Genomic DNA, 25,698 nt, shown 5'->3' with positions numbered 1-25,698 from the left:
ACCACCACAAAAACTAATATTTGACTGAATATAGTTATTTTAACAAGTGAAATATTAGGAATGCACCAGTGTTGTTTCTGACTGCTACCTTTTCACATATAAATATGTATATAAATATATAAAAAACTAATCTTGTGTTTTTAAAGGTGAACTTTCAAGTACTATATAACAGAAAATACATCATAAATGTAAAAATACAATTAACATGCACTGGCATATATGCAATATCGAATGATAATGTTAACTAAAAAACTGTGTATATCTTCTCTATATCTATTAGAAACCCTGTTGTTTTCACCAAGCTGATTGAGAGCGTTTAAACCAGCTTACCGAAAAGCAGACAGGCACATAAGCATAACCTGATTTATACAGCGCGCTGCACCTCATTTACAATTGTCTAGATCTATAAAGTCTCATGGGATACATCTCAATTGCAAAGCCACACATTGTAACTGGGCTGCAAAAAAGGCCCAATTTTCAGAGATGTTTGTTTCACAGTGTATGCTTTCAAACAGCCGAGTGAAAATGTGGTCCGACACACGAGCGGCCGTCACACCCTTGACTGACCAAGCTTAATCCATCAACCCAAGCACCAGGGAGCACAGACGACAGCCAAGAGGTCTCTTTCCCCATAGACACGTCCCGGTCATACGGAAATCTGCCTGCGGGTTATCGACCGGCACCAAACCAGGCCTGCGCGCATTTTTAAAGAACCTCTTATACTCGCCAGATCGCTCTAGTGTGACTTGAGAGTGAGTCTATCCGAGATTGATGATCCTGCTCACGGGCTAGATTTACAGCTCCAGACACCTTTATTGTTTTAAATGCAGTGACCTTTCCTTTTTTATTGGGAGTGAGGGATGAGAAAGGGAGGCTAAGGTGACGCAGATGAGGACAGGACGCCTCTTGGATGCTGAAAGGCTTTCAGGGACGGGTCTGCGGTGCACATCGATCAACAGTCGATTGGGACTCCTCTTGTCTGAAGCACTGGAAATGATACTGACTGGTCTTTTTGCGAATGGCTGAGGGGCCGCAGACTGTGAACTGACCCAACAGGGCTTTGTGCGCTTCAGAGTTTTGCTTCGTGAAGGGATTTGGTTAAGTGGTGTCTTCGGTTTGTGTTAGACTTCAAAGGCTCTAACAGACAAGGAAGCACCTGAGGGGTCATTGTCGACACATCTCAAAGAATCACCAGCCAAGCCAACTGACTCTCTCTCGCTCATTCGATCCTCCTCCTTCCTGCAAAAAATCTCAAATTTCAGCTTCCCACAGACCAGTGAGTCAGCTGTTACTCGAAATCGTTAGAATGAGTCAGAAGAGTTTGAAACATCTCTTCTTTGGCAGAGAACGGATTTTGGCAGCTCTAGTAAAATTGGAAAGAATGCACCTTTGATCTTAAAGCCCTTGAGTTACGTCATTGTTTTGATCGGCAGGACTATCTATTCTAAGCTCTCTCTCTCTCTATAAATATATACAGTACAGACCAAAAGTTTGGACACATGAAAATAAAGAAAACTCTTTGAATGAGAAGGTGTGTCTAAACTTTTGGTCTGTACTGTATATATATATATATATATATATTAGGGGTGTAACGGTACGCAAAAATCACGGTTCGGTACGTACCTCGGTTTTAAAGTCACAGTTCATTTCATTTTCGGTACAGTAAGGGAAAGAAATGCAAACATTAAACTGCAGGTTGTTTATTACTATAAACTTTTTTCAACAATTTGTTTACACTTTTTTAAAATACTTTTTAATAATATATATATATATATAAAATATAAAAAAGAATAAGAAATAACATACTGCTGCAAAGTTCTCCACTAAATAAAATACTCTCAGTCTCAAACCAATATCATATTACAGAATATAATGACAAATATAAATAAATAACTATGATTACAGTGCAGCATTACCAATCCCAGCTTATAGGTCTGCTTATATTTAAAATATATATATAACTTTTCCATAGTGTAAAGTGCAGCGTCAACAGTTTCAGTTTTTAGACCTGCTCAGATTTCGTTATAGTGTTGGACTGATCAGAATTAAGAGCAAAGGTCTGTTTAAATGCCGACGGGAGCTGCGTTTGAATTACAGTCATTTTTTCCTAGTTGTAACTTGTAGATAGGCCGGTGACACACTGGCATATTGCACCTGTCAAAAGTATTGACGACAAAATAGACTATGTTTGACAGGTGCAATATTTGAAAATCGATAATTATTCATTTATTTTTTAAATTACATTTATATCTGAATATACCTGTAGACTTTCAAACATCAAAGTGTCATGAATTCATATGTATTTGTGTACAAAATGACATTTTCCTATTCTATTTTGCCTGGAAACACTTCCAACACGCGTGCGTGTCGCATGAAAAATAGATGTCGGCTCTATTTCTAGCATGCACGCCTGTTCCTCTAAACATGGGAGTCGAATTAAAAAATGGACACGCCACGCAGCTGAGACGCTTGCGCCACGAATCCAGAGTGTCGCCGGCCTTGCTGCAGGGCGGGATTTGCACTGAACGCGGAGACTTCCGCCACTTAATATGTTCGCTTGGAAACACGAAAATGAACCAAAATATTACATTCGGTCATTCGGTAGACACGTGCAACGTACCGAAAGCCCTGTACCGAACCGGTCCGGTACGAATACACGTACCGTTACACCCCTTATATATATATATATATATATATATATATATATATATATATATATATATATATATATATATATATATATATATATATATATATATATAGATAGATAGATAGATAGATAGAGAGAGAGAGATAATTAAGTTTATTCAGCAAGGATGTAATAAATTGATCAATGTAAATGTATTTTGAATCACAGTTCCTCAACTGTTTTCAAAATGTATCATCATAATTAATATTTCATGAGCATCAAATCAGCATATTAGAATGATTTCTGAAAGATCATGTGACACCAAAGTCTGGAGTAATGTTGCTGACAAAGCTGCTTTAACATATTTTCAGATATTTTCAAATGTACATATTAAAGTGTTATAAATTGTAATGTTTTCATTTTACTGTATTTCTATTTCAAATAAATGCAGCCTTGGTGAGCATTAAAATTCTTATTGACGGTTTATTATTATTGTATGTTTGCATTGTAGTTTATGTATGTACATCCTACATGCACTGAGTGTAGAATCCTAAAATATACTGACCTTAACTAAAATATATAATCAACATGATATATGAAACTGATTAAAAAAAACAAAATGTTAAGTAATCTTTGGAGTAACAAGGCTATCAAACCAATGACAAAATAAATATATACATGTCTGAGGCTAATACACAAAATATAAGTAAAATCAAAAAACACAGTTGTGCATTGTAGGGTAAAAATATTTCTATGACACCTTTTGCATTAACAGTTTTCATGCAGAGGCGAGAGCATTGATGCTTGTGTGTGTGTGTGTATGTGTGTGCATGTGTGTTGAATCCTTGAGTCACATAAAAGGAGCTTGGGAAGAACAGTTTCTTAAAACTGTTTATGCTGTAAACTGATCTGTCTTGCTGAAGATATCAGAACCCTTAAGGGTCGTCAACACTGTCCTTTAATATAATCATAGTTTTCTCTGGCAGAACGCTAGAGAAAAATACCTCAACTGACAACCGCATGGAAATCATAAACGAGGACAGTGGGCATTAGTCAACAATTAAATTATGCTAATATTCTCCTGGTGAGAAGACATGGTGCTAGTTCGGTCACAGTACATTAAATGCAGAATGGTTTGTTCCGGACTACAAAAACGCAGAGGGGAACAAAAATTAGCATGACACCACCTCCAGCAGTGGTAAAACAAGATTTACAAAAGACATCAGTGAAAGCCTTTTAGAGTATCCCCAGCAGGAGAAGAGGAGACTACAGACTGAATGTGTCTGTTTATGGGGTGTGTGTGTGTGTGGGGAAAAGATAGTTTCTTCTCACCGCTTCATTGACTGTTTGATCTTGCAGTAGACATTTTCAACAATTGGGGAACAAAATTATTCTTCCTCTTTTAAAAAAAAAAACCTTTTCAACAAACAGCCAGTGAAAGGAGGTGCTTAACCTTCAAAAATATTGACTGTGAACCTCAGGAGGTTAAACGAATTATTACATTTTCAGGTTTATGCCATTTTTGTACATTTCTAGCAATTAAAAAAGAATCAGGTCAGAACATAATATTTGATATATCCAAGTGGGCAAAATGGACATAATATTATTAAAATGATTAATTATTAAATATTAGATTTATTTACATTTTAAATTGCGAAAATAGTTTTAAACCCTGACTTTTTTAAACCAATAAAAATTAATCAGGATGGAACTAAATGGAAAAAAATGAACAATCAAAATGAATACTATTAAAATATACATTAACAAGTCAAAATAGTTTTAAACCCTGATGTGGAAATTTTCTAGTAATAAAATGAGGGTGAAGCTAAATTGACAAAATGAATAATCAAAATTAAACTGACAAGAAAAAAGAGACACAATTATTAGTAAATAAATATAGTATTTGTTTAATATATAGTAAATAATATGTATAATATATAGTCATTCATATTAAATATATATAAAATATTAATTATTATATTAAAATAAAGTATTATACATTAGAAAATATCGTTACTAAATGAACAAAATGCTTTTCATGCTAGGTTAATTTTATTTCAGATAACAGTTTAACTTATCTAATAGATTTCACAACAAAATACAAGAGATTTGTCCTTCATCCAGACGTGTCATTGCTGTCTGATGGGTGACTTTGCAGCAAATATCTCCCTCCCTCCATCTCTTTCTCTCTCTCTTTTTGATGTGTTGAACAGTGTGTGAGGTTCATCCTGTCCCTGTTAGCCAGCGACAGCAAAGGACTCAGGAGGGACTTTTAACAAACCAATGCCAGTTTGTATGCTAGAAGACGTCACTCATGCAAGGGCTGGGAATGCTGAATCAGCAGCACATCATGCAGTGAACCCGTCCTCACTCATTTGCCTTCTCACTTTAGTCTGTCAGAACATATCCTGGGCAATAGACTCCTTGATTCGACTGCCACGACCTCTGTGCAGAGCTCTATGGACAGTGAAATCAAGGTGCTATGCAAATAGAGCTCATTTGGAGCATCAGTGAAGTTAATCAAGCTTTAATTAAGCTTTCAATTTGGGCCAGTGAACAATTTGCTGCCATCTGAGCTTCACAGCAGTGGGTAGAGACAAGGTGATTGCTGATAAGGTGCTAATATCCATTAGCAGTTTTTTCAGCAATTATCCATTTAAATTTTATACGATTTCATGCATTTTAGCCGAAGGTCATGAAAAAAAAAGTCAAGCGTGTCCAAATAATTGTTTTTTTTAAATTAAATTACATTGTTAGTGGTGCAAAGTTTTACTGTGTAAAAGTTAATTACACATTTTTTTTTTAAATGATACAAACTACAAAACAGTATGTCTGCTGCATTTGCTTTTTAACAGTGAATATTGTATGTTCTATTATATCTCACTCCGGCATAGTTGTGAAAAGACTCAATACAGCTATTACAGACCCATTATGAAATAATTTTCCTAAACAAATGGCATCTATGAGGGTCCGTGCACATGCTCGTGGTAGTAAAACTTAGAAATAAATTTGTGTAATAGATCAGATGCTCTGTTTCCGTGCAGCAGGTGTATAAGCCAAACACAAGCGGCGAGCAACGCGGTAGGAGAAGCTATTAACTGTGATGTTCATAACAAGTGCAGCCAAGTCATAGTAAATTAAACACTTCAAAGTCAGATAAAAAGTGCACAGTTAAATTAGCCAAAGTGTTTTAACGTTTTAAAATACCGTCTCAAATCCCAGTTTAATGAGATAGCTAAGCAAGCCATTTGTTAAGGGATTTCTCATTTGTAGCACTATTAAAACCTTGCTGAAATAATTTCAGGACGAGAGAGATTAGGCATTGAGTGCTTCAGAAACCTGTTTGGAAACAATTATTATTATATTTCTAATGGTGCCACCAATTATATTTTAGTATTATTTATATACAATCATAGTATTTATTAATATTTTTAAATTAGTTTTTATTTTTAGATTTTCAATATCATTTTATGTTTATTTTTAGTAATTGTATTTATTAGTTTCTTATATATCTATACACCTTTAATATATTTTTATTTTTGTGTTTATTTATTTGGTGTGTGTTTTAGTTTTGGAAATTTTAGTACTCCAACTTACATATTTCACTAAGTTGTCAAGGCAATTTTTTATTTTTGTTTCAAGTTTTTAATTTTTGACTGAAAGGCCACATCAAGTTTTTGAATATAAGTGAAGGGGCACATTATAGTATATGTATGACAAGTGAAGTTTAGATTTTTTTTATTCTAAATCTACACTTACTGTACTGTACTGTGTGTACTTGTACAGTATATGGAAATATACTTATTACTTATGAAAAGCTTACTTTTTTTCCTCCCACTTCTCTCAAATCTATCTTTCTTTTTCCTACTCTCTCCTACAAATACACACACATCCAGTACAGATACATGGTCGTGAGCACACGTGCAACAAACACACGCACAGAATCTTGTCAGCGCTGACCTGCGACATTATCAGTAAAATAGTACTGCAAATCAAAAACAGCAGCATTATCGAGAAATGCCATAGCTTTCAAGAAATGAAACTGTAGACGCTGCTGCCGAATAATGTTGAGAGACAAACATGCAGTACTCTTGTAATTCACAAACATTTAATCCATCTCTCTTTGCCTCTCAATAATGTCATTTTCTGCATATTAAACACCGAAGCCTCAGTTTCTAGTTTCTATGTTTGTAATAAGCAATGGGATTCTGTGATAAAGAGCACTGCAACAAGTTCCAAGGTTTCATTATTGTTCGCTGTTTTGGAGTGATAATATTATATATGTAAGGGTCCAAAATATTTACTATGCCTATAAGGAGGTAAATCCAACCCTGATCATATTACTGAGCACATTTTAATTCTGATTATACCATTACAGGTAACCGTTAAAGCACAGCAGGCCACCATGGCATCTTTTGGATTTTGTTGATATTGCATCAAATTTGTCATTTTGGACCAGCTGCCTCATGGGCCAGAAGAAAGTACCCGGCAGGCCGTAGTTTGCCCCCCCTCTGCACATAAGGAACTAAAATGACACACAACACTAGAAAACCGATAGAGAAAAAAAATGAATTTGAATCTGATGTTGTTGGCAGCATGGCCTCATCCTGCAACCCAATCATCACTTTCACAGCCAAGTTCTCTACAGCAATTGTCCAAACTCCACTTCCTCTAACATCAACAGTAAATAACCAAGCAGCTACAAATGCAACGAAAAACAAACTCGAAAACAAGTTGGCTACTGAATGATAGCATGAACGTGGTCAGCAATGTGAGCAGCTGATTACCCATTTTCCCAGTGCCAGCGTTTGTTTATTGGTCCTGCTGACGAAGCCCTCAGATAATAGCCCCACGCGATATGAAAGCTTGGTCGGGTAATTATCTGCAGCAGAGGCGGCGATGACGACGCTGCTTGGTTGAAGGATATGAAATATCTTTCAGGATCTAATTATTGGGTAGCCAGAGGTGTAATTTCCCTCTTTCGCTTGGCGGCTTCAGATATTGGAAGAGAATGCGTTCACTTCAGGTAAGTGCTATCACACTCTCTGATCTTATTCAGATTCAAAGCCCAGCCGTGAAGAGGAAGGGCAGGAAGGATATGAACCATATGGAAGAGGTAGGAATGTACAGATAAAGACACACTATCATAGCGAAGACAGAGGGAATAACAGATGTATGGCCTTTCTTTAATACCAAGCTACCACGTCGCATTTATGTTGGAGTTTTATTGCTTTCATCGCTTTCAGCGGCTTGACCAAGCTTCACTTCGCACAATTGCATGCACTTAGCAAAATGTGGCATTTATAAAGGTTTGTTTCTGAATTACTGCGGGCGGTTCTTTCAACCTCTTGACTTATGGCAAAGGCAACTATAAAAATTCGAAAGCTAATATTAAAGTCAAGACGAGTCCCTGGCCAGAGCCTGCGTGGAGATGCTGATACATACAACAGGAAATCAATAACCAAGCCTTTTTCTGTTTACTTCAGCCATTCTGATAAAAAACGAAAGGTTTTATAGAATGAATCAGAGTGGAACCAGGCAAAGACTGACAGTAAATCTGTTGAAGAGAGGATAAAAACCTTCATCTAATTATTCAATGTATTATACAGAGCGGCCTTTGACTCGCTTTGTGGCATTTGTAAGACACTGTAGCACGTCAAGGTAAAAATTGTACTTTTAAATTCGTTTCAAGACCCTGTTTCATTCAGTTGCATTCTATAAAGCTATTTGAAAAGAATGCATCTGCATGTGAAAGCTTTCAAGCTTCAAAAAGGATGAGGAAGCACCATAAAAGCATCATAGAAGTGCTCAATACAATGATCTGGGTGAGGAACAAATTTAATTTAATAGCTATTCATTTGAAAGAAAAGTTGTTTTGAGTCAGATTTAAATGAACTGCTGATCCAGTTTACAAAACTGAATGATTCACTCTCAAATTGATTCATTCATCGAGATGACTCAGTGATCCAGTTGCAGAAATTAACTTCTCACTGGAGGTGAAGATCAGTGAATAATGAGATAAATCAAGGCCATCTCTTCTTCCTCACAAAGCTGTCATATGCAGCGTATGAGTCGTATAAACCACATTTATGGTGGTTTTGCATCAGAAGCCACAGAAGAAAGTAAGTCAGAAATATTTGGAATGATATGGGGGTGGGTAAATTAATTAACATTTTTGGGTGAACTGTCCCTTTAAGAATGAGGCCTCTTTTTGAATTCTGCCGAATTTTTTATTCTTAAAAAAGATGATTGATCCTTATTAGATCTCGTAATATTCAACATGACTGCATCAAACGTACTTGAGCTCTTGTAGTCTTTCTTCTTCAGTTTGCGTCTCATCATGGTGCCGCGGGGACTTGTGGGATACATGGTGCGTGGTATCGTGTTCATGTTGAGTGAGCTCAGACTGTAGGCACTCATGGAGGTGGGAGAGAAGGATGAACCCAGAGCTGTGTGGGAAAAAGAGAGATGTTTTAGCAAAATTATCAACTCTCAATGACTCATTTCAAAACTTCATATACTTAGTATATAAAGTTCAGTTTTGCTTGGTAAATGCTTCTATTATTATCATTTAAAACAACTGAAAATTGAAAATCTAACTTAAACTTCATGATTCCATAGTATTCAGTGTGTCACTCTTGCACAAGAGCAGCATGTTCATGATCAACATCAGACAACCTGTACAAAGTCACATGATTAATCTGACAAATGTACCTAGATAAGTGACCTAGAATCTATTCGTTTCGCTTTAAACATGTTTAAATCCCATTTTGAATCTATTTTCAACTGAACTTTCGAAGCCCACCACTGTATCATAACATTTTCCAACAACATGTACAAGCGTTTTGTCACCAGATGAGGAAATGCACAAACCAACTCATTAAAGCGCTACAGACTGCGCTCCGTCTTTGACATTGTGTGAACGGTGGTAAGTCTTCATCAAAGCACATCTCTAAAAATACTCCCTGATGCCTAAAAGCCACTTCTATCAAAGAATAATGGCTAGCAACCAAATCACAGTTCGTGCTGATCAGATAAAGAGCTTCAAAGCCATTTTTTAGCTTTTACAAAAAAAAAAAATTGAAATTCCCAACTGTCAGAATATTACTACTCCAAAAAATATGTTTTATTTGGCTGGGAAATTGGTGATGCTGAAAACATGGCAGGATTACAGCAGATTACTTTTTTTTTTATTTGTGCAGTTTGTCTGCTCTTGGCACATGAAGGGACATTCTGCTTTTCTCTCTCTCTCTCTCTTTAAAAGCCATTAAACCACATCTTTAAGAGCCATAATGAGGCCTTCTGGTCCACTTGTGCATTGTGTAGGATGAACTTTCCTAATCCAAACATTAAGGAGTTAATGTCCAGCAAATAAAGGCTAATTTGTCTCGAGGAAAAAAGAAAACGGAGGCTTAAGAAATCCAACTCTCAGGGGAGATTTGCTCTTTCACGCGTATCAAGGACACATCTTTCAGAGATTTAAAAAGCTTTTGAACTCTCATAACCAAGGGGGTTTTATAATCCAGGAATAAAAAAAGAGACTGTGACTAAAAAGTATTAATGGAATGGCAGTAAATTATGTGAAGCCACTAGCACCTGCGGCGTCTTTACGACCCTCCTGAATAGAGAATCTGAGACACAACTGTGAAGGTGAGAAAAGGTGCCACAAGCGATTTTAGCCTTCAGTCATGTGTGATAATACAGAATGTGAAACCCAGTTGAATCGCTGGAGGTTTAAAGGTTTCGTACCATTGGTTGCTGCAGTTTTTAAACTTGAGTCAGCAAGATGTTTAGGTGTCTGCAAAAATAAAATTTTTAGGGTTGTCAAAGTTAATATTTAAGTTTTTAACATTCATATTTAAGTTCAACTTAGCTAAATTAACCATTTTATATATATATATATATATATATATATATATATATATATATATATATATATATATATATATATGACCCTGGACCACAAAACCAGTTCTAAGGGTCATTTATTTTAAATTGAGATTTATTACTCATCTGAAAGCTGAATAAATAAGCTTCTCGGGATAGGACATTATCTGGAAGTTGACAGTTCAAAAAAATTGCCTTTAAAGTTGTCCAAATTAAGTTCTTAGCAATCCATATTATTAATCAAAAATGTATTTTGTATATATTTACGAAAATGTATTTTGTATATATTTACGATAGGAAATGTACAAAATATATTTTTGGAACATGATCTTTACTTAATATCCTAATGATTTTTGGCAAAAAAAGAAAAACATATAATTGCAAGAGTAAGAGTAATTGTGTGTGTGTATATATATATATATATATATATATATATACACACACACACACAAACACAATTGTTTTACAAATGTTTTATGTTTTAATATATTATATATACATTTTATATATATATATATATATATATATATATATATATATATATATATATATATATATATATATATATATACATACATCAAAATTTTCATTAAGTAATAAAATAACTAGGCAGCTTCTTAACTAGGCAGTCTTAACAGTAATACATAAATAAAAACAAAGTATAATAATAAGTAAAATAAAAATAAAATAAAATGGAAAATATCAAATGGAAAAATATTAAAAACTATCTTTTATTTAAAAGCTACAGCAACTTATAACTTCTCAAATAGTGTGTAGAAAACAACATGCTGTCTCTATAGCATGAATATAATATGACTTTTCTTCACATAGTATAAATGGGTCTTTATAAATGAAATTACATGGCTATTATATTTTGATAAGGGAGTTATTAATGAGATTAAACACCTACTTTGGGGTCCTTGGCATCAAAATGTTCCTTAGTTTTTTTTAGCATCATAAATGGTCTGTCACATCGCCTCTAAGAGCTAGCTCTCACAAAAAATGAGCAACTTCCAGTTGTATTAATGCTGCAAACCATTGTCTGTGTAAAGAATAAGTACAGGTCTTCTCTAACATTCTCACAGTGTCCTCGAAACACATAGAGCGCCAACAAAAGAGATCAATAAAGCCCTGATGGCCGGAATTTACTTAATGATATAATCAAATCAGACTCTGTAAGGCCGCTGAAAGAGGAAAAGCATGACCTAAAACATAAATGAGAAGTGCTTTTGTGGCAAATGACAATCTTCCCATCTTATTAGCCAATTAGCGAGTGAATCTAGGGCCTCAGGATGTCAATTATCATTGACTACATGTCCCAGAATGTACTTGAGACTTTGTAGTCCACCCATGACCGCACGGGGAGAAATGATCAGGTCAAGTTGCTAGGATGTCAATAATGCAATATCGCTTCCTTAACAAGGATTATGTTCCATATACCCCAATGAATGGAACCACAAAGGTGTCCTCTGGATTCACTGTGTATCTTCTGCAAAATAAAAACCACTGAATGGCTCAGCGTTAGCCAGGCTTCATAAAGTGACTCTAAGCTTTTCTGTAATGTGCTCTCTCCTCTGGTAGAATAGAGCTCAGCTACACCCACAGATGGAGAATAAAGACAAGATATAATACTGAAGAAGAGAGCAACAGAGAGAGAAAAACCTCTTTAGCCTTAGCATAGTTTAGAGACAAGGAAACAGCCGGGGAACAAATTAGTTCTGCTCTGTTTTCCAAAGAGATCAAGTAAAACACACTAAAAAAGACAAAAACAAAAACAGACGTATCAAAAAAAGCACAAAAGGAGACATTAAAACGAATGCAGTCCTGTATTGCATATCACATTCCTGTAGACGTCATGGGTTCAATTTATATTGTGTGTGTGTAAATCGCTTTGGAAAATAAAATAAAATATACAGGATCTACTAAGCGATACATCAATCATTATTTAAAGATGATCATTTATGATGATCATTATTTAAAGATGAACTTTTCATCTTGCATGTTCAACAATACATACTGCATCTTCACTCCCATTGGCTGTTGCTGCTGATTTGCATAAGTTAAATACTGCCCAACTTGGCAATGTTTTTTTGCTTACTGAATCTCACTGAAAATATATGACTGAGTTTTTGAACAGTGAAAATGAAAATCAATCTGGAAATACCGAAGTTCTAAAGTCAAAACCCATAAAAGAATGGAATATGTCTGTTTATCGGTGATGTTACTGAGAAACAAGGAGTGATACAAGAGGATGAGGATGAAGGAAAAGGGAAGGAACATTACGGGGGTTGTTTGGAGAGGTTTTCTGCTTGGTCTGGCTGCGGGACTGGTCGGGGTGGTAGGTGTTATAGTGTTGATAGGGAAGGAAGTTGCTGTTGTTGTTGGTTCCGGATTCCCAGGGCAACGTCCGGTTACTCCTCTGGACCTTGACTGAGCACACGAAGAGGAGAGAGAGTGGGACGTGAGCAGGACGAAACATACTCACAACACCAAATAAATAATAGTGCATAACACATATCAGATAAATCATACAAGGAGAGACACTTTTCAAACAACGAGTAACCCTGGGAAAAACTGTTATGGTTAAAAGTGACCCTACGTTTAATGAAGGGTTATTTAGTCTGCTTTGTGATTGGGCTTTCTTAATAAGTACAGAAATTGACAAAAACAAGAAAAAAAAAGACATACAAAATATTTATTACAGGGCTAGATTATTAAAAAGTTAAAAGTTATGCTGTTACAAACCTGTATGACTTGCAGAAAATGGGTAAAAAAAAAAAAAATCAAACAAAATAAAATACATTTCTGGCCAAATTACACCTTTAGAAAACATTCTAGGTCGAAACAACCAATGTCACAAATAATGTAAATCTCACCATAAGCACAGCTTTGGACAAAATACAAGCAAGTTCACTAAAAATGCACCTGCAAGCTACTAATAGACTCTTGGACTTTCACATCAGCCAAGCAGACTGAATATCTGCAGTAGCAGGCACAAAGAAACAAAATACAAGCATTCACATAGCAAGGTCTTTGCTCCCCTCAAAGCGTCCTCCTAGGAATACAACTATGGACACCGGCATTGATCATTCTCTATTTTAGCTCCTTTCTGTTGCACGGTTAATTTTAGCAGTATGTTTGCCGTGCTTTCAAACACACAGGCTGGAAAGAGAGATTACAAAAGCAGTCTGAGAGAGAAGAGAGAGACGAACTGAAGGGCAGTGGCTGCAGGAGGTATTAGACTGGAAAGAGAGTCGGGTAAGAGGTGAAGGAGGGTGTGTTTTTGTGTAAGGGATCCATCATCACGATAGCATCAAGGGTTAAAAGACAGTGAAGAATCCATTGAGACCATATGCAATCGGGCCCAGATGAGAACCATTACTTTTACAATTATGTGTATGTGGGAAATAAAACGTTCATGAGTCTTAGAGAGTAGAGGGGCAAATGAGAATATGATGAGTGTGTTTCCAGGCATTAATGTAGAATCTCTATACCAAGGGTGTCAACAAATGAAAATAATCATGATTAATTTCATTTTTTGTATATACATGCTAAATGTGGTTGATATAAGTATACAACACAAGTAAACAAATGCATTTTGTATAGATTGTGTAGATTATATGTACAGTACGAATAATACAGCTTGTGGTATGTGTGTATGCACTCTGTAGTGTGCACTTCACACAATGTACTACAACAAAATACATGCACATGTTAGCTGAGCAAAAAAAGTTTAGAGTTTGCATCAAAAACAAGAAGGGATTGGCCTGGAGGGATAATATTTGTGTTTTCATCAGTAGATTCAGATGTTTTCTGTGACACATTTCTCTACCGCCCACAGAAGCCCACCAAACTGATGTCGTGAATGCATGAGTATGGGGTGACAAGGTAGAATGTGTTTATGTGCTGCATACGTGCGTCGTGTCGTCAGCCGGATGTCTGGTGCTGTAGCGTTTCAGCATTAGCCAGCTGTCTGGAGTTTCACAGCGGCTGGTATTTTGGTCCGTGTTAGTGTAGAATGCGTCACTGCACTAAATCTGCTTGAGCTGAGGAAATAGACTACACGTCTGTGAGCTGCGTAGTAGACGTGCCACTGCATAGCAATGCCAGAAGCATGACATATAGTAAACGTGTGTGGCTCTTCACAGGAATCAGGAGTGAGCTTCGTCCACTCACTGTGTTTGAAAGGTGCTCTAAACTCAATTTCCTTCCCTTAAGAGCTAATCAGGACACCTCCCAGAGCTGACCTGAGGGTCACTTCATTGCTTTCTAATGTGGGGCTTTTGAAAACCCCCAACAGTGATATACAGGACGCATTAATATGCTGTGCAGGTCCACTTTTATTTATGTTCACAGGGCTCAGGCTTTATTCCACGTTCTTATTAAGTTCCAAGCATGAAGCTCATTCAGCCACTGAACTTGTGGACATTGCAAAACAATTCAATTCATTGATAGGATTTATTAATTACATTTTTTGTAAGTGCAGGGTGTTAGAGGAACATTTATACATATATGACGGTGGTTTTGTGGTTTTGTGGCAGCAGCAAAGGCAGAGTAATAATCTAACTAGTGTTATTTGTGGTTTGCCTGTGTGAGAGTCACCACCACAGTGCTAATACGTTGTGGGTTGGTAGCTTTGAAGATACTGAAGGGGTTTTAGCATGTCACTATACAGTTGCTACAGTCTTCTGGTTGGCTGTTTCAGCATGTCTGTGCAGGTGCTATGATGTTCTAGATGGTTGAAATACAAAAATCAAGGACTTGATTAAAAGCACAGATACTTGAATAAAATATTACTCTAATAAAAGTATTCCTTTTCCATTTTACTAGAGTAAAAATACAAAAGCATTTGATTTTTAATGTACCTAAGTATTTGAAATTAAAAAGTACTGATCGGTGAATGTTTTTGTAATTAAACATATAATTCAATATTTAATCATTTTATATTATACTGTATATTTTATATAATTATATTCCTCAAAATACTAGGGGAAGCGGTGCCTTGTCATACACTATAAAGAATTAGAAGTAGTTTTGTTAAAAGGTTTCGTCTTGTTGCTAAAAGTGTTTCTAATTGACGAAAAGTGTCTTGAAGCTAGAACAGTTATTTTGTACACTGTAATGGATTCAAGATTATAAACAGTTAAGAATAACATTCCTTGTCCTCGTCTTTATTTGTGTGGTGAAAAGCTGTGTAATTAGCAATACGATAATACATTATGCCTGTTAGGAACTGTTTTGCTCTGCGGAAGCTTTGCCATTATTTAAACTCAAATCAATATTTTGGGTCTAATTATTTACTTATGTGGCAAGTAGGTGTGTAATAAGCAGGATAATGTTCATCCAGCCGGTTGTTATCACAATAAACCCCTTCAGGGTGATGCACTCATCCGCTTTGTGTTAGGGTTTATTCTGTGATAACAACCGGCTGGATGTACATTTTCCCTTATTTTCTAACGTTACTGTGTGGTCGCTAACTAGCCTAAATCAAAAGGCTTGATTTTAGTCTTTAAATATGACTCCGGTCATTCTTGCCTGGCTCTGCCCTAGTATGGTTCCACATCTTTGTGTTTTAACATTATTCCTATTAGGAAGTACAGCAGCATTTAACCTTTTGTCTCTGTGTTTGAATGTTAGCTTCCTGTTCCTGATAAGATGTTATGGCACACACTGGATGTCATAAGAACATATTCTCTGTGGGAATCAGCCTTGCTCTAAACTTTTGACATCAAATCTCTTTATCATTGCACTTGGTGGCACACAGGCTGATAAAAACCTGTCAGGTGATAAGAACAAGCTTTAGAACACCACATAACTCCTGACAGTCTGAGACACAAGGCAAGATGCAGTATCCTTGCACAGTCCTGTTTTCACTATGGATATATCTGCAGGAAAGATGATTAAATATTGTTAATGTAACCTTCATGTGGACAGAACACAGCTGGCTTTACACTGAGAAGTCAAACGCTGCATTCAGACCACCCACTTTATCTAGGAACTACAGGATTGATATAAGAGACACACAGGAATTATGTTCACAGACATTAATTATGCATATGCCATCACTTTCAATATCGATTAACTCATTAAAGTTGCTCATTAACGTCTCCGCTCTTTCTTCGGAGCACTGAGGTTTGAAGAGGTGACCAAAAATAAAATGCAGACTGAGTAAAACTGGACTTTTCTGAATAAATATGCACTCGTCCACTACGATTTCCAGTCTGCATCAGTATAGTGTTCCTACACTCTAGAAAAAGCCCTAATGGAGCATTATTATGGTGTAAAAAGAGCCAAATCAAGTCAAAATCAACCGAGGATGCAGGGAATTGCCTCTCCTATATGCTTATAATACACTATCCCAATTGAAACAGATTTAAGGCATTCTTTGACATAAGACTGTAGTCCAGAGTGAGTGTGTTTGAGTCTCTTACCATGTTCAGGGCCCTTGAGAGCCAGTCTTGTCTGGTGGTGGGGCAGAATCTCCATTTTGACGTGTTCTGAAGCGCTAGCTAGCAGCTGGGTGGCCTCGGCCAGTGTGCAATACTCCATACTTGTGCCGTCCACTGACAGGATGTGATCACCTGCATGCAGCGCACCACACCTGCAAGAGCAATGAGATCACATCCTGTTCTGCCAGCCACTTATCACAGGAACCATTTCAAACTAATTCTTCTCAGTACAACAATTTTTATGATCAAATATCAAGGCTAAGTGTAACTTATATTTTATTACATTTATAATTTGATATATTAGTTTTTATACATTATTAATATATTAACAGTTATTTTCAATCTCGAGTATAAGCATATACTCTGCAGTAGACACGCACATTATGGTTCCAAATTGGGCACCTAAATTGGCACCCTGTTGATGGCAAAGGGGTTTAAGGCGTATTATAATTCCATCCCAATGTTTCTCCCAAGAGCAAACTTTTGAATCATCTTCAAAGTGCTAATCTGTTTTGATGGAAAGGTTTTCACTTGCTCAGCACTCCGTCACCTTTATTATTGTTCCATGCCTTTCTGCTGGCATGAAGGCTAGATGAGTTATTGAATTTCTATAATTAGTTGCTAAGCTTTATGCATTTCAAACTTTGAACATTTCACAAGCAGGCAACGGGTTCCTGCAGCGCACATCTCTCCTCTCCATGCATTGATCTGGCTCACAGAACAATGGAAACATGATGAGCAATGATGCTTCTTTCATAAAGAGCCGAAATGGTTGCCTTCCTATGTATGTGGGAAATAAATGTGGCTGTAATTACCTATCGGCGATGCTGGCTGGTTTGACCTTGTCAATGATGATGACCTGCTTATTGCAGTACATGGAGGTAGAGAGAGCCAGACCTAAACTGGAGCCCATGGACTTGGCCACCTCCACCAGCAGCGGGCCTGAAGCTGTGGCTACAGAATCTGTAAAATAGGAAAAAGACAGTGATTATATTGAGAAAACGGAGATTGCAAGGGTACAAAGTGGCTCATAACCTGTGGCATTTTTGATATATTAATGCAAATCAGAAAGCTTGGGTTGGGTGCATGGGTCCAAGTCTAAATCAAAAAGCTGCAAAGAGAAAACTGAAACTGTGAAAATCTTCATGATTAAGTAAACAGTCCAAAGCCTTATATGCTTAGTTTGCATCCACTAAAACTCTGCTAATGATCATAATCCTCACTGCATGGACATAATGCAAAGGTTATGAGGTATAATATGTATAAGATAAAGACTCTTTTAACACATTTTAACTTATATACATATATATTTTAACTAAAGGATTCATAATAAAATATCAAACCAATGCTATTTTTAAGACACACCGAATTATTACAGTGCATTGTTGCACGATAAAAAAATGCAATAGATGTATCGTTCAAAAATGTAGACAACAGTATTTTAGAGCCACATTAGGATAATAAATGAAAATACAGTCATCACATTATGTGAATAAAGTCGAAATTGAGAATCATCTAAAAAATAAAACAAAAAAAACAATTTGAACGTCACAAGATTAAAAAAGTAACCATATACATATATATTTCCTAGAATACAATTGTTGTATTGTGAAATTAAAAGTACTGTTTTTATTTCTCAAAATATTATTGTATAACATTGCAATAAGTAGCTATGCTTTTTCACCTAAAATTAGTATAGCATTACTTTTCCCAAAATACTATAACACAGCATTATGAGTTTAAAGTCGTATTGTTTTTCCTCCAATTATTTTTAGATTGCATTATTTTTCTCACAATACTATTATACAGCATTAAGAGACTCAAGTATTGTGATTTCTTTGAAAATATTTCACTATTTTACTCTCATAACATTATTCTTTATTTTAGTGGAGTGTGCGAATACACCTGTGGCTTGTCTGCTGTGGCACCGGTGTGAACTTGAGGGACTGATTGCCTTCATACAGTACGAATTCCAATAAGAATCCCAATTACACCACTATGTTAACAGCTAAATTAGATATTTTGCTTCCAATGCAATGAAATTACATACATTTGTAAGTGTGGCTTAAGTGCCTAAACACCTGGTAAAAGAAGGGAAAAAAAACATTACGGATGACAGTTATACACCCACACACACACGTACACACACCTCATTAATGTGAATGAGGGTGAGCGGCTGCGGTTAGACCTGTTAAAGTCTAATGGAGGTAATTCAACATCTCAGTTTAGTAATGGGCCGCACTAAAAGACCTCATTACACCATATGTCTTCAGCGCACAGAGGAAACACCACACGTAAACGCTCTTCCAGCCCATTCCCAACATGGGCTGATTTCACTTGACACCCATTACAAAGAGAAATGGCTCCTGCTGTTGTGTGTGGAGCGGACAGAAGGAGCAGTCGGTCTTTAGTTAGAGCGGGTGTACAGCTGTCTGCTGTCAGGTGTGTCAACTTCCTCCCTGCGCTTGCGTTAAACACACTTGCTGCCATCACAAAAATCCCAGTGTACTGGGGAAACTCCTGCGCTAATCTAAAAGATGTTGCTTTGGTGTGTAAAGTGAATCTATAAAGACTCAAGCATAAAGTGACATGTTTAAAATGTTGAACAGTGGTGTAGAAGCTTGGGACGGGAACAAGTACCTACAGTAAGTAACAAAAAACTGTGTCACCTGTGATCGTTTTAAAGCATTTATCAATGATTTACTATATTAACTACATGGAACTATACTATTTTTGGGTGAAACATTACAATCTGATTGGTTATAGAACACGGTTCCTGAAGGTTTTATGAAGACGTTTTAAGACCAAGTAAAGATAATTAAGGAATTAACTGAATAGAACACAATACGTCAATATGGTCTCTAAATGTCAATGTCATTTATTAGTAAAGCTTAAAATTTGAAAACACAATTCTCATTTACTTTAATTCATTTTGCAAAAAAAAGCTTTACTGCAAAAAAGTAATGTTCTTCCTCAGTATTTTTGTCTTGTTTCCCAGTGCAAATGTCTAAAGATTCTTAAATCAAGACCCATTTACTTGACAAGCAAAACGACATAAAATAAGAAGACTTGTTTAATAAGAAACCAATATAAAGTGATTATAAAGTGAATTTATGATTAAAACAACAATAAATATCTGCCTTGTTTTAAGCATAAACTCACTCCATTGTGTTCGGTTTCTCAGAAAACAAGTTCATAATGTTCAATGTGAATCTCAAGTTAACTTGAGAACATTAATATATTTGCATTATATAATATATAAATAAATATATGTATTTTTTTATGCATGCAGCATTTAATGCTATGACTTTGTCAATTTTAGTGTTTCTGCTTGAATTTAATACTTTTTTTGGTCACACTTTAGCATAACTTTTGCCTCAATTAACTCCTTATTTGATGCTTACTTATAGTTTATAAGGTAGTTGTTAAGTTTAGGGAATTGGGTAGGATTATGGATGTCATGCATTATATGTACTTTATAAGCACTAATAAACAGTCAATATGTTAATAATAGACATGCTAATAAGCAGCTAGTTATAAGTGTGAATTTGGAAACTACACTTAAGTGTTACCCTTTTTTTATAGGCCTTAATTAGTTTAAAGGCCAATTAAGATCTGCAGAAACCCTGGAACAGCTAAACTGAAAATTGGCTGCAAGGTAGATTGTCTGAGTAGACAAAATGACCAACATGCACATCTCTAGTGGAACTGTGGGATAGCTAAACATACTAAATGAGATCCAAGTGATCTCATTGAGCTGCCATGACAGCCGATTATGATTAAACCCCCCTTTCCAGCCCCTGATTTCCACCTTCACCTTCCTGTCCAGCCTCGCAGACCCACCTGACACCAGCTGAACATGAAGGAACAGACTATCCATAAATAAAGCCAGAGGTGGAGAAATAGTTCAATCACATGGGTGCCATCACACTGACGATGGCTTGATTGAGGAGCTCACGAGGAGCGTTCGTGTTTCCATGAAAGGCTGTAGGAGTGTGTGGAGATAGGAGGAAAGGTGGTTGTAAATTGTGATGAATGCTTCGTCTCTGGTGATTAGTTTTAATCAAACCCTGTTCTGTATGTATCCACTGGTGGAGATCTGACCAGTCATTTTTAGTTCCTTCTCAATGGGAGATTGTGGAGCATGTGGTGTAAAAATAGATGGGATAATGCTCAATATTATGTAAAAGCTGGTCAGCAGCCGATCACAGAGTCAGAGACTCATATATAAAGCTGACCTCTTTCCAACTATAACTGTGCATATATGAATATTTTATTCATAGATTATATAAACTCATATTTTACCGAAAAGCAGTGATCACATTTTCCACTGTTCAATGATTTTTTTAATTAAATCTATTCATTTCAAAAGAATTCAATGCAACTGCCAACTTCACATGAGGGCAAAAGATTTTTTCTTTTTCAGATATCGTAATGGATTCAAGTTGTGTATTTGCCACGTGGACCAACAGAAAGCTGTTTCTGATGATGCATTACAAAATGGTGTACAATAATAATTATTTTTTTGAACAAGCTGTTTGAAATGAACTGTTCATAAGAGCTGATTTTCAGAAATGAGTCAAGATTTTTCAGTCTTCTGCACCAATGAGCATGTACCGTACCATGCAGGAGAGTTGATAAAACAGAAAGAAAGAGTGTGAGGTGAGAAGAAATTGTAGAATGAGGGTAAAAAAAATTTAGGTGCGGAGAAAGCACATTAATTCAGACAGAAATCCAAGACAGAATGATCTGAAAGTTACACAGCAAGACTTAAACTAAGGAGAAAAGTGCGCTGACCAAAAACCCAGTTGAACAGGCACTGTGGGGTAGTTAGCGTTTTATGTTGTTCAAACAGATGGGCATATCAGTGCAGTGAAGCAGGATGTGCCTTTCCACTGGGCACAGCAAAAAGGGAATCCATCATTTCTGGGTCAGAGCCCAACAAAGACATTGGAAAGATGAGTTACAGCCACGGGCCACTTCAAATATTAGAGAATTTACTTTTCTTTTCAGTTCACCTCACTCGCTGTAACCCTCTTTCTTGTTTTTGGCATCTCATTCAGCTCTTTGGCATTGTCATGTCACAAATGCTACAAAAACATATCGACGTTTGAGAGCTGGATAACATCAAATAAATGTCATCTTTTACAAAATCGCTAAAAAGTTACATTCTGTAATTGCTGTTTTTAGACAATAGGTGTTTACAAATACTACAATGATCTTCCAGCTGGAACGATTAGGCCTCGACAGAACACAACACAAGAACTTGTAATTCTCATGTAATTAATAAGAATTATATTTAGATTAAAAAAAAGTGAACTGTCTGGGGGCGGGATTAGTTGAAGTGGGTGTGTCCTTACCCATGACTGACACATCATACTCTATGAGAAGAGTGGCTTCCTGGCCACATTGTTTGAGGATGCTCATAGCCTCTGCGTGAGACATTCCATGCAGACGAATTCCGTCGATGCTGAGTAGCCTGTCACCGGGTTTGATGGTACCTTCCCTGAGAGAGAAAACAAAACACAAACGAGGACTGAAATAGCAGAAGAAATGTGCTGTACACCAGAAAGGCACCAAGAGACACAATAGCATTTGTACTGTGTATCCTCTGCTTGTTTGCTCGCAACAATAAGCCTTTAAAATGCCGGAAAGGTTAGAGGCTTTATAATTCGACACGTTCCATCTGTTATCATGGCAGGCAGGTTACTGTACGTCTGCACTCAAGTGACCTCACCCGAGATGATCCCATAGTAACTCCTAAACTACGAGAGCCAGGAACCGTACTGACGCTCAAAAGATATAGACATAAACTCATGTACCTTCTGAATTACTCAAGAACATAAAAATGTGACCATCTCTAATGGAGAATCAGGAACTCAATGCTCTTGAACTGTCTGATGAGCACAACACTAATTTTGGTTAAGAGGCCTGATTTATGACTCAAACGAAATTAAATTTGTTGTTTTAATTTTCCAAGGTGGTTGCTTTCTGTGACTGCAAGATGTCAGAGGCCAGTCAATATTAAATTGTAGAGGAACAGAACACAATATTTACCCAGAAAAACAGGAGCCATGCCACTGAACAAAAGAAATGGGAATACTCTCTCAGTAAGAAATGAAATTACCAGTGTGTAAAATGAATATTGATAAGAGTTGAGGGGAAAGGGAGAGACGAGCTGGCGTGTAATGACGGTAATAACACAGTAGTTCAAACGCCAGAGCGAGTGAAATATTACGCCAATCCATTTGCAATTCTCAAGCGAGTGCTGAAGTTGCGGGGCAATCTATTCCAGTTCCGAAAGGAACTCCGACTGGGAAACACTATATTCATCAAGCAATTTCTTGCCATTTCACAAAAATTCTACAGTTCAACTATGCCGGACTGGTATAGATAAAAATCCAATCCATTACAATGTACCACAGAGAGATTTTTATAAATTAAAACTATTAAAACCATTTTAATATTTAATGTGACATGCAAAGATAAAGTAATTAAAAACATTGAATAATAAAAAATAAAAAATAAAAACTCCTACCACATACTCATTTATCGGTAGCACTTTATTTTACGGTCATGTTCCTCATTTACATACTATGTTACTATTATAGTATTTATAATAACTATGTAATAACTAGGTACTAATCCTGAACCTACCCCTAAACCTAACCCTACCCCATGTAGTCACCTTGTATTACCAGAACTTTCTTAGATAAATACACCTTAAGTACACTTTAAGTACACTTAAGTACATGTAAGTACAACCACTGTAAAATAAAGTGCAATCAACAGCATCATAAACTCATTTTTAAACTATTTTTCCAAAACCTAGTAAACTGCCTACAGATAAATCACAGATACATTTATAACTGTTCCATAATGTAAGAAAATGAATCATACTAACTCTTCCGATAACGTTTTGGCCAAATTATAAAGCTGTATCCTTAGGGAAGGAAATCATATAATCCTGGGAGAAGATAAAGGCTGAATAAAAATTACAGATATACTTACATATTTATAGTTCACCCTGAAAAACATATTAAACCACACTAAGATGTTCAGAATGTTCTATCGGTGGATTTTAAAGGGATTCAGACCACTTTTCAGCTGGTTAAGCTGGGCCGCTCCAACTAAACCAGCTTGGAGAACAGTTCACACCAGACAAATCCATTTTAAACCATCTGAGACTAGCAAAACAGCTTAGGCATTAAAGAAGGTTAAAAGTACGGATACAGTATCGGTATCGGACCTGATACTGCACTCCTGTACCCATACTAGTAAAAATGCCCCAATACCAAAAGCCGATACTACATTGTGTGAATAAAGCTGTGTCCAAAAAAAGAAACAATAAAAACAGAACAACAGAGAGCAGAATGGAGCTATTAGAGATGAAGGATGTCTAAGAAGTACATGTACGTAATTAATATAATGTTAAACATTTAATATTCACGCCTGTATAGCGGATGTGCGTGAGTTGAAGAGTTCTCGAAAAAGGCAGTCCGGTACGAAAACGCCCAAAAGTGGGTAGCTCCACAATTAGTTCTGGACCTATGATAAGGTTCCTGTGACACAAAAGGCCCTGATGCAATTGTGTGCACGCTGCACATATTTAGCATGCTATAGAATTGTTTTTTATTAATACAGAAGAGTCTACGTACAGTGCGCCTTATGCAAATTACATCACCAAAATAGTACACGCATAGTTGTATAATGTATACCGAGAGGTTCCCTGCATTAATTTAGGAAAACGTTTTGTGATTACACTATTGTATTGCATTGCAGCAGGTCTAATGCGCCAGTTTTAAGGTTTTAAAGAATGAGAGTCTCATTAAAATTTTATAATTTTATTTAATTATTTTTTGTGCTATATGTATTTTTATGCTTATCAGAGTATCCTGACATTAGCTTAGCAAAATGCTAACACCAAACTCCATTTGGAGTCGAGTCAGTTTTTATGATCCAGAGTGTCTCTAATCAGTCACTTCTCAGTCCATTTCATTTAGGATGCTGTTTTTGTTTGGCGCTGAGGAATCCAGTTTAGTTCAAGACCAACTCACCTGTCGGCCGGACCGCCGGGTCTGATGGTTGTTATGGTAACCGGGCGAGATTTGTTTCTGTCTTCATGGGCACCTCCTACACGAAAAAAAACAACAACTAGTTTTTAAATATTTAACACATGTAACCGTATAGCAAAACCTTACACTTCAGGATATTTCCTCAACATTACATGTTTCACCTACTGTACACTTAGCAAATGAGGTGAATCAAAACTCTAAATACTAGCTTAGTGGCACATAGTAAGAGCCATTTGTTCACCTCACTGAAATTCCCATCTCATTCTCAACAAAAGCACCAGATTATACATTAAAGCTGCTGCTCGCTATAAAATTGCATGCCATTGAATTCACAAATGGAGTCTCAAAGATGAAAAGAAAGTCCTCAAAATGCCTCTATGAGACAGATTTGAGAAAAGGAGCAAAGCTAACCAAGACCTTGAAAGGAAATATTTCTCTCTCTCTCTCTTTAAAAGACTTCCTACTCTAGATGAATCTGGAAAATGTTTTATTTTAATGAAGTCTAAAATGTTGCTTGGTAAATACTTGGAAATGGAGCGTTAGTGGCACAGATGAATACTGCTTCGTCTCTTTTCATCAGGCCCAAGGGCAGTGAAAGAAAACTTCAGAGATTTTTTGTTTGATGTAGATGTGAATGAAAGTGTGTTGATGAGGTATG

General features: G+C 36.4%; 1 protein-coding gene across 10 annotated transcripts in view; it reads right to left on the bottom strand.

The window, feature by feature from the left end:
* LOC127975881 (glutamate receptor-interacting protein 1-like) overlaps positions 1-25,698 on the bottom strand; it is a 224,930-nt gene that overhangs the window by 33,765 nt on the left and 165,467 nt on the right. For all 10 annotated transcript variants that reach the window (XR_008157649.1, XM_052579950.1, XM_052579912.1 and 7 more), the window contains exons 6-11: positions 25,023-25,098; positions 22,326-22,471; positions 17,781-17,928; positions 16,948-17,117; positions 12,800-12,946; positions 8,929-9,078 (exon numbers count right to left, since the gene is read on the bottom strand). Coding sequence is in view for 9 of the 10 variants with exons in the window: in XM_052579950.1 (XP_052435910.1) it covers positions 8,929-9,078; positions 12,800-12,946; positions 16,948-17,117; positions 17,781-17,928; positions 22,326-22,471; positions 25,023-25,098 (837 nt within the window). In the remaining variant the exon portion in view is untranslated. The remainder of the gene's footprint in view (positions 1-8,928; positions 9,079-12,799; positions 12,947-16,947; positions 17,118-17,780; positions 17,929-22,325; positions 22,472-25,022; positions 25,099-25,698) is intronic.

The sequence above is a fragment of the Carassius gibelio genome, chromosome A4, assembly GCF_023724105.1.
Source record: "Carassius gibelio isolate Cgi1373 ecotype wild population from Czech Republic chromosome A4, carGib1.2-hapl.c, whole genome shotgun sequence".
Classification (NCBI taxonomy): Eukaryota; Metazoa; Chordata; class Actinopteri; order Cypriniformes; family Cyprinidae; genus Carassius; species Carassius gibelio.
Note: the sequence above shows the minus strand (reverse complement) of the source record. Positions and strands in the feature narration are given on the sequence as shown.